General features: G+C 40.9%; 1 protein-coding gene across 1 annotated transcript in view; it reads right to left on the bottom strand.

Annotated features, from left to right (window-relative positions):
• The window catches only part of LOC104545952 (high affinity cAMP-specific and IBMX-insensitive 3',5'-cyclic phosphodiesterase 8A-like), a gene marked incomplete at its 3' end in the record, with an annotated part of 106,706 nt that overhangs the window by 17,386 nt on the left and 71,309 nt on the right, over window positions 1-18,011 (bottom strand). The window contains exons 4-6 of the mRNA XM_010191219.1: window positions 5,509-5,544; window positions 2,871-3,061; window positions 1,669-1,725 (exon numbers count right to left, since the gene is read on the bottom strand). Coding sequence (XP_010189521.1) covers window positions 1,669-1,725; window positions 2,871-3,061; window positions 5,509-5,544 — 284 coding nt within the window. The remainder of the gene's footprint in view (window positions 1-1,668; window positions 1,726-2,870; window positions 3,062-5,508; window positions 5,545-18,011) is intronic.

Raw genomic sequence — 18,011 nt, 5'->3', positions numbered from 1 at the left:
AGCAGACGGCACAATAGCTTTTATTTACGTGGGAAATTTTGGATCTTATGGCACATCTTTTTGTTTTGCATGCACTTGTTTCTTATGCATGAAGAGAACAATGGCAACTAAAGTACAAGGTTTGCCCAAAATTAAGCAGAGCGAGAAGGGCAGCTGTCAGAAAAATCTCCCCATTCCTCACGCCAGCGATCTGGCAATGCTGCCTCCCAGAAGCACGATGAAAGAGGACACACATTCTGCAATGGAATAAAAACCCAAACAACAACAACAAACTGAACTGCAGGAAAATGAAGAAGACCCCTCCATACGCTACTGGCTGAATGTCAGGCTTTTTCACAAATATGCTTCTTACAACAGGAGAGGAAATGTGCGAAAGGTCTCTGTGAAATCCTAAACGGCGACTCGAGGATGCTTGTGCGCAGCACATGGGAGCCTCACAGTCACCTCAGTCCCAGTGGAAGGCACACTCACTTCTGAAGTTTTCGGTAGACAGGGGTACTATACACATCTGAGAAGTTTGAGAGCTCAGGCTTCTGAGATATTGTCACTGCAGGGGGCTCTTATCTTGTCCCAGCACACAATGGAACATTTTGAAAAGACAAAAATGAATTGCAGGGAAAAAACCCTTTAGAGCAACTTCCTAATTGTGAGCCCAGCTTCCAAGCTCTCCTCACTTTTAAAGGAACTGCTGGCCCACAGAACCAGGGGTGTCTTTCTCTCTGATGTACAAGAAGCAGCTCTTGAGTTACCGTTTGTTCTTTTGCCCTTTTTTCCTCTATTCTTTCGTGTCAGTCCGATGAGAGACAATTCTGGCTATAGAAGCAATGGTTACCATAGTCAGAAGACTTCCTGACATAAAAACACTGAAGCTGATATTCATAATGGAATCCCTTTAAATGTTTAATTAGAGTCTTATGTTTGCTAGAGATGGTGGTGGAAAACAGGATTTTTAATGGGAAATTTCAACATCTCAGGACTGGCTTTCAGAATAATTTTTTTCAGAGAAATGGACATTCCCAAAGTTGTACCTTATGGAAATTATCTTCCTTTTATTTAATTTCAGATTAAATATACTGCTTTTTGATACTTTTACATAATTTTATGCTATGTAAGTAATTTTTTTGAAGGCAGGAGGAGGAAAAAAGCATATGCTTTGCTTTACTGAGATACCATAGTATCTCAATAGTTGCTTTTAAAACTCCTATGGTCAGATGCTACTTTGTACCGATCAAATTGTTCTGTATCTTTTTTTGTAATTCAACAGATCTCCTATTTGTTCTGAGATTAATCAGACTGGAAGACAGATCAAGACAGGTTCAAACTCTTACTTTTATTAATGCCAAAAATACAGATCAGTGAGGCATTTCCACAGTTCTGTACGTGATGTTGCAGAGGTTGTCTGAAACATACTCCTAAAGCCTACGGTGATTTGGAGAGGGAGGAAAACAAAAACAAAACAAACCCCACAGTGAGACCTCTTTAGTAAAAACTTGAAATCAAAAATCCTGTTCCAATCCTGTGGTCAAGGATGGTGAAAACTCCATATGGTCTAACACATTATCACTAGCAAAGCAAGAAGTTCTAAGACAAGATTTTTCATGCAGTATTTACTTTTACAATTATAAGATTTAAATTTTGTTGATCACATAAGAAAGTAAAGGTATTTACCTTCGTACTACACCGATAATGACTGTATTTTCTGAGGGTTTTGTTGTTCTGATAGACCTTTAAGTAAAGAGCAAATCATTTAACATTTGTAAAGTTCACATTTCAGTCAAAACATTACAGAATCTTCACACAGTACTTTTCTTAAAATATCTCTTTTAAATGGTTTAACAACAAAACAAAAAGCAAATCCCAAGCATGCTGGACCACTAAGAAAGCAGAAGAAATTTAGCAATATCTGAGACTATATGAAAACAAGACACAGAGGACGTAGATTAATCTAAACCTCAAATACTCTCAGCAGGAGATAGCAAAAATCCTCTCCTCTGAAACAGCACGTAATGGACTTGTTTGAAGGACTTGGCCTCCCTTGTTTTACATTATTCTGGGACAGAAGGGTAAAAATGTAACAAGGGGAACAACTCTGATATCTAGGCCTTTGTCCGACGAAGATCTTATCTAGTTATTTTAGTTCAGCAAGAAGAGCCTCTGTCCCAGTGCCCTGAACCCACCACGCTCACGCAGGGTACATAACCTGACCCCACCACCCCCACCCCACGGACTGTATTTAGTCTAGACACATTCCCAAGGGGTATTTCAATGGAAAGTCACTGAAGCAAGGCACCACTGCCTGTCAAGTCTCTATGGAGCGACCCAGAAAGGCAAATAGTTTTCCCCTTTTTTCATACTTTATAGCCGTTTGTGAAAGTATTTTTGGAATCAGTTTGCAACTTTGCTCTTCATAACAGATTTTCAAGTGTTGTAGGTATGGAAACAGGCACACAAAACATTGCCTATTTGCATCTGGAGTTACTCAACAGCAAGTGCCATTTCAAAAAATTCAGAACATTACTGAAGGGAACGTATTCATTACATCGCTTGGTGGCACTTGTGATCTCTGCAGTTAATTTAATGTGCAAACAAGGAACCAGGTATTTGAAAAAAAAAATAGTTCACTATGGCAAGAAATTTTGACACGGTGGCTCCAAGATCAAGCTTCAGATATCCTAGCACACAACCAAAAATGCTGCAGATAGCACATTTAAAGCGCTGAGGTAACATTATTTGATACTGCCAGTGGACACCCGTCTGAAAAAGTATCAGCTTTTGATAGATTTTCTAAAAGGGTCATATAAAAACAAAAAAACCTTTGATCAGGTGTTAACTGTATAGTTAAGCACCAGTTACACTGAAATTGTGCTTACCTGCATAATGCTTCTGCATCAAAGTATCTGGAATGTCTATGGTCAATAATGATAATGTCATGGTGTTTATCAAGAAAACATTCTAGTGCAGACTCAGGTGTCCTGGCAATATTGCATCGAAATCCAGCTTTCTCACATGCCCAACAGAACCCATTACTCTGGTTATCTTCTTTGGCAAACACTAAAAGTACCTGGGTTAAAGACAGACAGTGATTCATTACAAACAAGTCTTCCATATACAGTAGATTCTGTGACTTTTGCCTGTTCTTAACACGTTTTTAAAGCCACTTCCAAGGGTTAATCCATTAACAGAATTGCTCTCTACATACTATTATTGCTTTTTATAATTGTCAGTATACAGAGGCGTTTCAAGTGCATAAACAGTCTGCCAGAGCCATTTATATCCACATGGGATGAACAAGTTTGGGAAATGGCACTCATGTCATCCGCTACAAAGAAATCTTAGGCTTTCTTTGTGACTAGATGCCTACGTCTCAGACAGTGTACATGAAATAACAGCAAGTCTTCTTTTCTTCACTGAAATTGTCTCACATAAAACAATTTTCTTGGGTTTTGTTTTTCTTGCCAGGATCATACTTCAGAAAAAAATGCCATGGTTCACCTCCTGTGAATTAATTTTTAACAGTGTTTCAACGGCATGATGAAAAATGTGCTTTCCTTTTCATCTCATTCTAGTTCCCCAAAGTACTGGCTGCAGCCAACTCTGCGGGGTTTCTGGAAACTACAGACAGGCTGGTCAAGATGAACTCAAGCAAGACTAAAATCCTAAGCAGTACCTCTGCATATGGAATACATCCCCGTGTGACTCCTATGCAAGGCTTACCAAGGGATTTCTATCACAGGAGATTATCACGGTTGAAATCCAGAACTGGAATTCAGATCTATGAGCCAGCATTTCCTCTATCCTAACTCGCTGTGTAATTGCCAATAACATTAATCTCTCAGCCTTCTTAAAATCAATAGAATGCCCACATACTTGAAGTATGATAAGGCCCACTTGTTTCTAAAACGTATTTCAAATTCTAGGATTAAATATGTTTCATAAGATAAACAAAGTCTGCTAAGGAAGACGCTCACTGATGTGATTCTGCTTTGTGTCAGGATATTTTGTATAAGGAAACTTCTTTTGCCTGAAAGAATACAGAGAATGGCAGGCTAGAGATCTATGTTAGTGTTGATTTTCTGGATGATTCAGTACATGCAACCTTTTGGGAAAGACAGATAACTAAAAACCAGCACTTGGTCTATTGTCCCAAGACACCAACCTTTCAGTAATTCAATCAAACCACACTTAGATCTAATGCTTTGGTCAGACAATAATGTGGAGCATGTGTAACTCGCACCCATCCCGCTGCTGTTTATCTTCTGGGTGATTTTAGGAATTCCAGTGCTGGTTACACTTTGGACCAGGTTGGTGGAATGTCTACCAGTAAATCTTAATGCTCCCACATAGTGCGTAATTTTGTAAGAACAAAGGACTTGGTACTCATTTAGTTCAGATTCCCTTTACAGCAACCTGCAAAACTCTTCGCAAAAACATGTCATAGTTTGGGCTATACTTAGTGGAGTTAATTTATAACATTCTTAAAGGGTGGAAGAATGGTTTTTAGCAATAGCACAGCAAGTCCAAAGATCTGAGTTGTATGACAGACTCTGGCACAAATGTAACATTGTCTAACTTCTCCTTCCCTCATACCTGCCAGCTGCATTACCAAGATAAATCTGCAGAATTTTAGAGTGGCCTATGACTGGACAGAAGCGATACAATCATTAATGACAATAAAGGAGGCAGAAATATTCGAGGAATGTTTCTGATTTATGCTTGGGGAACAGCTGGATGAGATCCTAAGATGCGATGTTCAATGCTATTACTGTCTGTTCTGACAATAGCTCAGGAATATGTTGAATTGCAGCTCTTGAAGATGGACATTTTCAAACTATCACGTCCAGATCACTTTCACTAAGGAGTTTTGCCATTACTGAGGAACATCCTGGGTTATTAATGGGTTTAGTAGGCCATGGGATACAGGAGAATTTTCAGAGGAAGTCCAAAGGAGTCATGTATCTGCAAACCTCATACTCATCCCAGACAAAATAAGGGGACAACTGACATATGACATTTATTAATAAAGATATAAAGGAGGATGAATTAATGCCAGTCAACAATGAATAACAAAAACCACCATACTTTGCCAAGCTCACTTCATGTATTTTGTGATTGTATTGGAGGTTTGGTTGATGCTGTATAATGCGGCTGTAACAGACCTCAGAAAGACATTTGGCTTAGTATCATTTTAATGAGATTTCGATTAAGAATTGACTACCAGTTAAATATAAAACAAGGCACACACTAAATTGATTACAAGCTAACTGACAGCAGAAAAAAAATACAGATAGGTCTATTTTTATGAGCTGAGATGGCTGGAGAAAAGCAGCAGGATGTGTACGCCATTGCATATATATATAATGTCATTATAAAAATCTGTTAGGTGCACGTTAGCACTTGACAAAAACGCTCTGTGAAGATCTCTATACCCCAAAAAATCCAGTCACAAATTCTAAGCTAACATCTGTGAATTTTTAGAAATTAAGATTTCAGCTTGAACTGCTGCAATACCTGAAGTTGATCTTGATGAAGTCTCATAGGGCCAAACTGCACATCTGTTACTAGTGCCTAGAAGAAATAAGAAGGAATCTTATTAATACATATGCACCTGAGGGAGAAGAAAAATAAGCTCTGTCAGAGAAGACATTTTTTATTTACCACTGTCTCACAGATATATTGCTATCATTATGAGGCTGCTGCTTCATCAGGGTCTTATTCTGCATTTGTCAAATCATACGCTAAGCTGCATTAACACAGTTAGACATCAACAAGCTATTCTTCAAGTAATGTTTTAATTGTTATTCTAAACATAAAGTAATGGATTAGTCATTAACGTTTGGTAGACAGATTGCTCTTTTTCTGTATCCTCTGTATCACTCCAAGTTTTCTACAAAATATCAAAGTGTTTTAAAAACTGCTATTCCTACAGTCCAAAAAAGCATTAAATCTCCAGGAGAAAGGCAAAAATGTGTAACTCTGCCCTTAGAATGTACCAGGTGCCTGAGAGTGCTACAAAAACACACTAATTGCATTTCTCCAAGGGCGTTTTGCTGCAATCCCCCCTTCCTGCCCAGCCCCTCCAGGGAAGGTTTCAGAGCTGTGCTTTGTACATGACTATGGCTGTATTCAGCGTGCAGCTTGGCTCTGAAAAACCCTGCAAAAATGCTGTCATGTGTCTGTGTCATCTGCCATGTGTCTTTCTGCATGCCAGCGATTCCCACATCAGGTTCTGCTGAGGTAACCCAGGCAAACAGCTTAGCTTAGGACGGCTGGGATCCTTCCTGCTCATCTGCCGCTTGGAGCAATGGAGGCCAATGACCAGAAGTGCTGTTTATCGCAACGGTTTCTTTTTGATACGATTAATCATTAATCAAGCTTGAACAGGAATGACTCTCAATTGGTATGGGAAGGATTTTCTAAAGTAGTCAAACATACAAACACAGAGGGAGACGAACAGGATTACACAGGTTAGGTTCTTTGGGAATTCCTACGAGGCAAGTATCTGCACCGTCATGGGTTGAAACACTTTTCAGCTCTCGTCTCAGAAATGAAAACTATAAAAGCAGAAATAACAGTGCTTTTGATTCAAAATAGGAAACAGAGTGCAACCAATGGTCCTTGGAGTGACACAGACTCTTCAAAGGTAACTGGAGTAAAAAAGCTGAAGAAAATTATTTTTGGCAATGCAGTAACCAGAAGACATCTCTGGATTCGAATGTACAAAGAAAAGATCTGTTGAGTACAGAAGAGGCATTTTTACATTGTTGTTTTTCAAAGTAAAACAACACTTCATCAGATTTATGGCTTTGTAGCCTAGAATTTTTCCAATAAATCATTTTAAAGAACCATCAACACTTCTCACAGAAAAAATCTTTTAGAATTACATGGTCCTTTCTTTCTTTGGCCTTACTGCTCCATTGCTCAGCCCTCAGAGTTTCTCATGTGTGATTTTTATTTATTTATTCACTTGGAAATCATCACTGCAACATTAAATAAGCAAGAAACATAAGTCAAGGAAAAATGGCAATACTTCGCCTGCAAAAACAGGCCAGAAACCAGCGCTTGCCTGTGTTTCTGAAGAGGACCTCTGAAAGCTGATGTAAAAATGACACGGAAAGGTTTCAGATTTACTCTCACTCTGGTCAGATCAGCTTATTTTAAATACTCTTCAGTCATTTTTTTTTCTAATTTTGAGACCAAAAACCTCTTTTCAGTTGGAAAAATCAAGCTGCTTTATTCTCCCTTGCGGTCCATCATCCAATTATTCAAAATCTGCACTAGAAAATAGCAAATACTTTCGCTGACAATGCGGGTAGCAGGAGGGAATCCAGCTCTTTGCACCAGCGTTACTGGTTTTGCAGCGCAGTGGTACCTACTTGTCCTGAATCAGTACGATCAGCAGAAATGCCTGAAGGACACAGAGGGAGCGTATCTCTTAAGTAAGAGATGCCTTTTTACAGTCACTCTTCTGACCATAACCACACTTCAAATTAAATTTTGAAGCATTTATTTTGTCCAGTCCAGCTGCCAGCATAAAGCAGCAAGTGTTTCCAGTTTCCCCAAGAGATGGCCCTGAGCTGTGAGGTTCAGACCCGGAGCTGAACTTCAGAGGCGTCTGGGGGTGTATAAAACCCTGCTATGAGGCCAGCGGACCCTTGGACTATCAGTCCTAGTCCTAGGGGAATGTTGGCACATGAGACCAACCCAGTATTGCCAGTTACTGCTTTCAGATCCTCCTTTCTTTTAAAAAGGTTGTGAGTGAACAGTCAAAGTCTTTAAAGGACTGAGCCTGTAAAACACTTTTCTGCCAGAAACCTGTGGCCATTTCTACACTGAAAATACCTGTCTATGCACCATTTAAGCTTAAATTACAAGCACTGCCCAAATGAGATAAACTTCTTGTTACACGTTAACTTGCTGTCCTGAGTAAAAGAAAAACCCTGTTCCGCATCTCAGCTGGAAAAATTTGGTGAACTCCAGTTAATTCTTAATCCTGTTGAAATCTGTTCAAATAACTTGATTAATCATTTCAACTTTTTGTGTGTCACTGGTAGCACTGAGAAGTAACATGCTGATTAAGTACTGTGTCAAAAATCAAGGCTTCAGCAAGGATTAGCAGAAACTCTCATCTATCACTGAACTAAATGAGCTTGAAAAATACCTCTAAATACTGCAAACTTAGAACAAAACCAAACCCAGCCAAAGCTCACACGGACAGTAACTGCTCAAACTCATTTTTATTCACCTACACCTTTTGCTACCTCTTCCTTGAAGCCTCCTTTCTACTCAAAAAACAAAACCCCAAGTATATTTGCAGACTGACTGACATGCCTTCTGCATGTGACAGCCCTCTAGGCAGGCACAAACCCGTAGGAAAGTGGACGAGAAGAGTGAGGTAGAGCTAGCTGCAGGTTCCTGGAATTGATCGTAACAGCGCTTGGTCCCTTGCCAAAGAGTTGCTGATGCAAACTTCATGAGTAAGTACAGCACCTGACTGTGGTGAGACCCGAGTCCAGGACACTTTAAGCACCCTGACTATGAATGCAAGTCTTTTGAAAAATCCTTCCTCGGCCAAACAACCCTAAAGGCCAGCCTAGAACCTGGCGCCAGGGGCCAAATCAAGCAGAGATGGTAGGAAGATTTCTGACAGCACAGCCTGCTCTCACTGCAGCCCCATGCTCAAACCATCCCATGAGTGCAGGCTGGCACCAGGGCTCATGGTCTCAAATATATCCAAATGCTAGAATAGTTTGCAACAGTTACTGCTTCTCAGGCTTTTGAAAATGCAAACTTTTTTTTGGCTCATCTGTGCCAGCGCAACTTCCACAACGGCTGCAGCTCAGTTCCTCTAGGTGTGGGGAGTGAGAGATGCTGTAATAGCAGGCTGCAGGTCAGCAACTACTAGTTAGCTTTAATTGCAGACAGCAGCTCAGTTACTGCAGTGGCAAGTGTTTACACCCTCTGCTTAGAGACACAGCAGATAATCAACTCCAGACTACTTTAAACGCTTACACACAGCAACTCCAGCCATTTTGCATTCTCCGACCCGCTCAACTACTGCTGGTAGCACTTTTTTCCCAAAGCTTGCCTTTCTTATTTGAACACTGCATTTTCTGTCCTGTCGAATCAGGCCTGGCCCTGACCCAAAGTGAGATCAGTCCCACGGCAAGGACATCAGCCACACACATGAGAGCTGTCAGCAGGGAGATCTTCTACTGACTGCCGAGCACAGCTTAACACTCGCTAGCAATGACCTCCACCTTGTAGCAGCTAAGTTGCAAACGTTGAAATTGCTGATAGAAATACCTCATGTTTCCAATGTCCAGAGAAAAGTGAATGTTCGGTAAATAAAAACAACTCAAATAAGCTTTAAAAAGACAGACCCAAACAACTGTGACTGATCTGATTAAAGTACAACAAACTCGATGTTGACCTGATATAACCTGGTAAAGTACTTCTCACTATGAGTCATTCTTCACATTTTACCAGGACAGAACCTACAGGAATGGTCTGTTCATGGTTGCTGGGTTGGTTATTTTTTTCTTCCTACAGCTAGAAAAACTTTAAATGAACTTGCTCAATGAATAAACGTAGACAGGAATAAAGGGTGAAATAAAGCCAGCTTGATCCACATGCTCTTATGGAGATAAACTGCCTGGTTGGCATGTGGGAAACATCAAAGCAGCCCACAGGTCTCCTATTTGCTAGAGGTCTCAGATCTTGGCTTTTTCCAAAATGACTCCCTTACCATTACCAGTTGGAGAGGAGAGCCAACCTCCTAAAAGGGCAGAGTCAGCCCCCAAAAAATCCTTTGGCCATTAACTCCCATGCAATACTCCTGCAATGGAGGGGCAAACACATTCCTTATGGAGGCTGATTTTCCTAAGGCACTCCTTTTATGAAGCTTTTGTGGGATGTTTTAAAACAGAGTCCTGCACAACCCATGGTAACCCCTGTTAGAGCTGGGACCGTGGGCTGCTGCAGCACTACCCCCTCACGAGAAGGGCAGGCCCAGCTGTCCTGCGGAGCAGGAGCGCTCACCCAAAATCCTCCTCCACAACCCACAACTGCTCCATCACTTCATTTCTGCTGCAGATGGGACTGTGTGGATGACAGGAATGACTCCTGGTCCGGGCACGTAGTCGCCATGCACAGCCCTGGCCTCCTGCTAGCACCCTCCCTAAAGGGCAGCTGGAAGCACTTCTGCTCCTGCTGCTCTTCTCGCCTTTTCCAGGTTAGAGTGTGGAGGACAAGATGTGACAGCTGCTTTTTCCTGCAACTGACTTGACCAAAGAAGTACATAAACTAATGCTGAATGGACTGCAGATGGAAACTGCTGCTGTACAGCTAACATCTGGGTTTAGAAAGCAGGCAATGCAAAGAGAATTTCTGTTCGTAGTTTAACATGAAGTAACTCCCTCTTCAAATAAAGACTTCAACCTCAAGGCTGTGACTCATTATAATATATGACACAGATCACTACAACGATTAGAAATGAGACTTTATCACTGGTCCTAATGGACTACAGCCAGCAAAAACTATCATTTTACACAGATAAATATTTTAACACATCACAAAAATGTGCTCTAATTTTAAAATACATACTTATGTTTTGATACATGAGATAAATCAGCATAAGTTGACTCATTACACGAAGATTTGACCACCCTGATCATCAAGATATGCTAGAAGCATTAGGATCGTTAACATAAACTGAATTTTGATAATTCTAAGAAAAACAAAGGAATGAATTATACAAAGGAAAAAAATACCCTTTTTCTTAACCTGCTGTTTTAAGCATAGCTTTATTACCCCAGAAAATGAAAGGTCAAGTTAACTCATAGATTTATACCATACCTCAAACTTTAACTGATTCAGCATCTATTAACAGCAGAAATTTGAATTCTGCATGACGTTATCCTTTCTCAGAAACCTTAGCCAAATCCTCTTGGGTGCTGAAAGCCAGGAAATAACCCACTTGCTATAAAGTGGCACGTCCAAGTCCAGGATCCAGTCTACCCAGGTCACACCAGCACAGTGCCCCTGTCTGTTCAGACACCTTTGTGTCTCGGTGTGGCTAACACTTCTGGACAGGAAAGTCTCCATGTTCAGGTCTTCACTATTCACATTTTTCTTTGTTTATAACAATCTTTACACTTTCTCATGCATATGAATACTAATCCAATCCATGGTCATTTACCTATTTCTTTCTCAGTGGCGATCTACCTAAGCAGAGAATTTAAGGCTTTGCTCCCTATTTTCTACCCACATTCTGCTAAACATCACTGTTCACATCTTCCTTGCAGACCTTGACAGCACTGTTTTGTTACAAACTTAACATTGGTACAAGTTACATACCATGCTGGCTAACACACACAGCTGTGCAGAGCGTAATACTAATTTTATTGTCTACAGGCTGAATTCTGACCTGGGTAGCAACAGTGAAAATTCAGAGCAATTCCATCAGATACAAAGAAAATATGCTGGATTTACTTCAGTATAAATGAAATGGGAGTCTGGCTCCATCCAGCTACTCCTTTTGCTGTTTGGAGGCCACAACAGTTCATATTAAGAATAAGAGGGAACAAAGCGTCCAAGGTTTCTGCCTTTGCTCAACAGATTCAAGGACAAAGGTAAATTCATCTCTCAAAGACCCAAAGCTGTATGTAGTCAGCTTATTCTTTGCTGAAATACAAAAAGAAGAGTTCTGAAAGGCAACTAAAATGTACCAAAACTGCTATTCAACCTAGATGAAACCTGAAAATTTCAGCCCTTGATATTTTTTTCCTATTTTTGTTTCATAAAAGATGTAGACAAATGTCACAGACTCAGTAATTTACATAATGTAGCATTCTGACTCAGTGCAATTTGCTTTGATAAAATCTAGCATTTACATTAATCTAAATCAGGTTCTCACTGATGCATCTCTGTCAACAAAACAAGGTCTGAAGATCACCTGATGTTCTGTTCTGTTATCTTTTTCCTTTTATCTATTTTCTGTTTTAAATTGATTCCTAGAAAAACCATCCGCAATGCTGATGTTACAAGACAGTCTAAGCGACGGGGTAACAGACCCTCTGTTTTTTTAAATAAATTTTTAAAGTTTTAATACCAGTTATGAACCAGTTTTACATAAATTAGCTCTTGAGAGCCGAACTTTGGCCTCTGATTCATGCCATTAGTAACACAGAATTTGGACAGCTTACAGTTTTTGTGAGAAGAAAAGCTTTATCGAGCGTAATGAGTTGCCAGAGCTCTCACGTCAAGCTGCAGGCCGTGACAGCCATTTCTGAGCCACTTTCTTATTCCCCACTTCCTGACAACACCATTACACCACTCCTAAAATCCAGACCCTCTTCCACTGCCCTGTCTGGAGGCAAGTTTTGGTTTAACCCAGGTCCTGAGGGAGTTATCCAGAAGATATCTCCAGCCAGGTGGGACTGGGACTTCTTCACTGGCATGCCAGGACACAGCGCTGAGCACTGTGGCTACCCTAGCTTCAGCAGGCCTCTCACAGGCCTAAGGAGGATCCTGCTGACTTTAGGCTACGTATTTGGCTTGCCACACATGCCAACCATTTTTATATATGTTTGTTTGTATTCTGGGTCTAATTCCCCACTGCATTTCTTCAGTGTTATTCCACTGCAATAAGGTACCCTAGCTTCAGCAGGCCTCTCACAGGCCTGAGGAGGATCCTGCTGACTTTAGGCTACGTATCTGGCTTGCCACATATGCCAACCATTTTTATATATATTTGTTTGTTTGTATTCTGGGTCTATTTCCCCACTGCATGTCTTCAGTGTTATTCCACTGCAATAAGTAAAGATAAATTAGAACAAAATTGGAGTAATACTGTTGTGAAATCAGGCCCGCTGATCTCTAGCACACTTTAAACACAACTGAGAACTCCCATTTTGTACTGTTTACAAATTCTCCCCTTATTTCCTATAAACTTTGGTTATCAAGCTGCAAGCATGGTACTAGCAAAAGTGAATCATTGTGTTTTGTTGGGAATAATTAACGATGCTGTCCCAAAGTGACCTTTACTATTATTTGTAATGTGGTAAGGCCTGGTGTCCTCCAGCCCAGACGACTGGCCCACTGTGGTAACGTCGTACCATGACAGGACGAAAAGGCAGTCAGCAGTCCCTGCCGTTGTTAAAGGTCACAACTTTTACACAGAACATGCTAACAGTTTGGAGGAACATTTTAGCTCTTTCTAGGGTATTTAAGTGATAAACTTCATTATCACTGGAGACAGCCAGTCCCAGCACACCTTGTGCCGAGCCGTGGCATTCCTCGGCACCGCATCTGGTCCCCCTGCTTCCTGGCCAACCGACCATCGCAGGCATTGGTAACATTGGGACCATTTCATAATAGCTGATATTTGGAAAACACCCACTCATTTCTGAAATTGAAAAATATGGTTTCTGATACTTCAAACACAACTTATATTACAACTAGGTAACCGCAGTGCTATCGTAGGTTTCTAAGGTAAGCAGATGCAACTCCAGCAAAGTGACTATGCAAATTTCACACTACCTACTTCCACAGGAGTCCTTGCTCTCAATGAGCAGCACATCAAAAAGGGATGGAGTAAATCACAGACAAGTCAGAAAAAGATAGCCATCTACTCAATAATCCACATTGACTTTTTATGTCCAAAGAGAACAAAGTTGAATGGAAAACAGTTCTCAAATCAAAAGCTATTCAAATCTAGCAAGTTGTATTTGCTGCAGCATCTACCAGATTCAGAGTTCCCTTATAGAACTGCATGCTATGCACAAGTACACAGGGCTTGAAATTTAAGCTATTTTTGTGTTTAGAAGAGAAAAAATGTGAATATATGCCACAACAACCCTAGAGATATGACTACCCTTAACACCAATCTGTGCCTCATGATCATAATTTTGCCAAATGCTTTTATGACCAATCAGCACTGAATTTAAAATGTGTTAGGCCTTCATCATCTTCAGATTTGAGATGGCTCAAATTTAGGGTCTTCATTAAGGTTCCCACTTTCTGACTGAAAGTTTTTCAAGAACTTCTCCATGCAGACCACATACACACAGATCTTTGTCTGGAGGCTGTGAGCCCTCTCCACATCAGATCTCTGGGCTGCTCACTAAACTATAGCCAAATATTTCTGTGTGGTAAGGGCATGCTGTAAAGCATTTATAGTTATATCCTACACTAAGAGAAAAACAGCAGCTTAAATGATCTGGCTTGTACTTTAGAAGAATTTTTTAAAGCCTATAATAATGGTTTTCTATACATAGGTTGCAGAAATGGATGCCTTTATCAATGCGAAAAAAAAAAGTAGTATGAACATTTTCAGCTGTTCAAAGTCAAATGTAGTTTTTAAGCGTTTATCTTTTTGGAGAGTCCAGCCTAAGGTTAACAAGAACAGAATGTGCAACATGCAGGAACTGAATTGCTTCAGATTAAAATAGCGGTCATCTTTAAGGCACTAGCACCTAATTCAATGTTTTATTTGTTTTTGTCAAAATTAAAGGGTCAGCTAGAATACCCTGTACTTCAGAGCAAATGTCCTCCAAGTCAGGCATCCTTGGTATTCTGAGGTTACAAATAAGGGTCATGATTGCCTTTGTGAGATGTTAACCTTGCAGGCAGCTGAACAACACTTATGTGTGGATATTGCACTTCTCTGAGTTTCAGCAGCTATTTCCTTGTACTCCAACAACTCTGAAACAGCTCTGTTTTCGCCTTTGCAATCAGGACTAGCCACACTATCTCACAAAATGCTTTAAAGGCAGTCACATAAATTGGTACATTTAGCAATTCCCTGAAGGCTGAGACCTATTTCCTCTTCGCTTTTCCCCTCACCTGACACAAGTTGGACTACTCCACTGGCTAGGAGAGCTATTACAGAGCTCTGGGGACCAACTAACTCCTCATATGCTGGCGTTGAATGAAAGTTTGTGTGCTACCCTCTCTCATCTGCTGGTAGAAATAACCTCCACCCAGAAGCAAAGGCTAGTCAAGAAGACAGAGAAGAAATTGGTCTTTAAGTCTTGCAGGTCATCAGCCAAGACACATTCAAAACCAAAGCATTAAAAATGTTGGGGTCTGCATCACTCCAAACAAATCAATCCAGCCTTGGCCCTACCAGCATCTTTGTCTACCTGAAAAGGAGCTCCTCATTCACCTACTGCTGCCTCAGGTGTATTAATTTTGCAGGCAGGCTGTAGCTGACTTTCCATCCCCCCACTTGAGCAGACGCTTTAGTACAAATACTACATTCTTCTGGCCCAGAGGGAAATTCTTGCTGCCTGCACTTTAACAGTTGAGCTGCACAGCACTCTGGGAGACTTAAATATGGCACAGTAGTTCTATTGTTTAATATTATTAAAACTGCTTGCTCTCTTGTGATTCTGCAAGATCCTGAAGTGTAGCAATAAGTACTAATCTGTTTCCTATCTATCAGCCAGTTCTCTTCTTTCTAGTGGATACCACTTGCTAGTTTTATTTTTGAGATGTTTACAGATGCATCAGGATACAATCACTATCAGTTTTTTCTTTATGCACATGAATGTCAGGGACAGTTTTCCTGGAACCATCTGGATCTGAACAGTCAGCTGACTAAAAGGAAATTCCAATCTATCAGGAAGATTTCCAATTACCTTCTTTATGTCAAACAAACTTTTCATGCCTTGATCTATCAACACTCCCATTGCCACAAAGAGACCATGCAAAGCAAGAAAGTACAGCACAAAACCCAGCATAAACCAGTCAGTGGATCCGCGAGGCAATATCTCTATGTGGATTCCATTTGTTAAGGAACAAATTTGCTTTTTCTATTGTGTTTGTGTTGACACAGTTCAGGCTTTACTGACCATAATCCTTTTTTCTGTCTGCTGTCATCTATTATCATAAAAGCATACATTTCCTGAGCAGTGTCAAATGGCCTGCAGCAAACTGCTATCAGATCACAGCTGGGCAGGTAGCAAGCTGAGATTACCCCTCCTGACCAACTGAGAACTGCACATGAGCTCCTGGGGTTGCTACTTTAACTTACACATCTCCAGCCTTCACAAATGTGGGCATCCTGGATGTGCCAGTTGATTTCAGTCCTCGGAGACCAGATGGTGACAAGTATGGAGCTGCCGCCTTCTTCCTTTCCCCCCTCTCCTCCTTCTTTCCCATTATCCCAACCACCTGCCACACACACCACCTCCACACAGCTTCTTCAGGTGTCTGTGAACCTGCTGGACACTGCTGGCGTGTGGTTTTCTGTACAGTCCAACACGTGTGCTCTGCCTGCCTTAAGTATGCATGAACTTGCTCTACCCAATACCCTGCCTGGGAACTGCTCCCAAAGGCAGCCAAGATGCAGTTTCTGAGATGTAATTCCGTGGGCAGAAGAAATGCTAAGTCAGTGGGACAGAGGCCAGTATAGTGAAAGAGGAATATTCAATACTGATAATAAACATTTCCGTATTTTTGTTTGCTGAATACAGGTTTCCCAGGCTGAGTGCAACTGTCTACTAATATTTGAGAAAACCTAAAGAGAGGTTCTCGGCACTCAAACCTTTTCTAAATACAAAACTTCATCTCCAACAAATGGAAGAAGATGTGAGACTGCAGACATATTCAAGACGTCTTTTTTAAAAAATATGATGAAATTAACAGTAGTACATCCATTATTTTCACTGTCAGGTTCAGCATTAATTTTGCTTGTTTACACCAGCAACCAATCCAACAGGTTAACTCCAGGTTTTATTGTAAGGTGGATAACAGACAAATAGATTTAAGAGCACTGGGGATCCCTTCTTTCTTTTGACCACTAGGAACTTGACTGGCTGAGGGGATGAGTGACTGATTTCCTCTAACACAGATGCCTCTTCATTTCTGAGGACCTACAGGGTAGTTTGAAACCTGACACTGGTTTTCTGCCCGAGTCTGGTTCAGTAACACACAGTGCTTCTGCCAGCCCACAGGGCTCGTTAAATACTACGCGCTCGGTACATGGGATCACTCTTTTTTTTTTCCTTAAATACAGTAGAACCTTTTTACAGTTATGCCAATCCCCCAAAACTCTGCATGTCTTTATCAAAGTGGGATTTTCATTGTAATCATAGTGCAGCACAACAGATTCTCAAATATTAGGATTGCCAGGTACCTACCACCTTCTGCATGATTTTATTGACATTTAAATCCACCTGGCTCATCTAAAGAGGTCTGGTGTTGCAGCTGAGACTTGACAATTGTCCTACAACAGGAATCAGTGCTGGGGCTGTGCACACATGAGGAGCCTGGGCTGTTCTGTCACAGGCCTCAGAGCTCCATGCTGCATCATTTACTCAGGCAGTGACATCCTCATTTCACTTGGTCACAGCGATGAATTAAAAGAAGGATCTATACGAAAGAAAGAGGCTCCACTTAGTCATTATATAATGAAATGGTGTTAACCTGTGCCAAAAAAAAACAACCCAGCCTGATTAGTTGCAAAGAAAACTGGCCTTCATCCAAACTCAATCTCCCTTGAAGCTCGTTCAATCTGTTTTGCGACTACCCAAAATATGTTTCCACCCTGAACATTTTTGCCACCTTGCTCTGCTGTTTTTTCTAAGAAAGGATGCAGTGGGCCTAGACCTTCTGTGTGAAAGCTTCATGCCAAAGAACAAACAAGAGAAAATAGACACTGAAGTCCTGTCTGGCGACACCATTAATAAGTTCACAGTCACCATTTCCTTCTTCCTCCCTTGCACCAAGTGTTTCTTCCCAGACAGTGATCCAGACTGCTGATAGCTCTGGCAGGGAGCTTTTACCAGAAATTTTAGCAGGAAATGTTAATTTGCAAGCCTCGGTGTCCTCCCTCAGGGAAGACGGACGTTGTATCTGCATAACCAAACTGAGGGGACTCAGACCTGCCGGCAACACGCAAAAGAGAAAGTCCTCTGTATCTCTAGCAAAGCTGAGTGAAAAAACAACTGCACTCATTTATTTTCTTTTGCTTTTTTCCCCCAAGCAATGAAATACTAGAAGAATGT

The sequence above is a fragment of the Mesitornis unicolor genome, unplaced genomic scaffold (genome assembly GCF_000695765.1).
Source record: "Mesitornis unicolor isolate BGI_N332 unplaced genomic scaffold, ASM69576v1 scaffold929, whole genome shotgun sequence".
Taxonomy (NCBI): domain Eukaryota; kingdom Metazoa; phylum Chordata; class Aves; order Mesitornithiformes; family Mesitornithidae; genus Mesitornis; species Mesitornis unicolor.
This window is presented reverse-complemented; position numbering and strand designations above follow the sequence as displayed.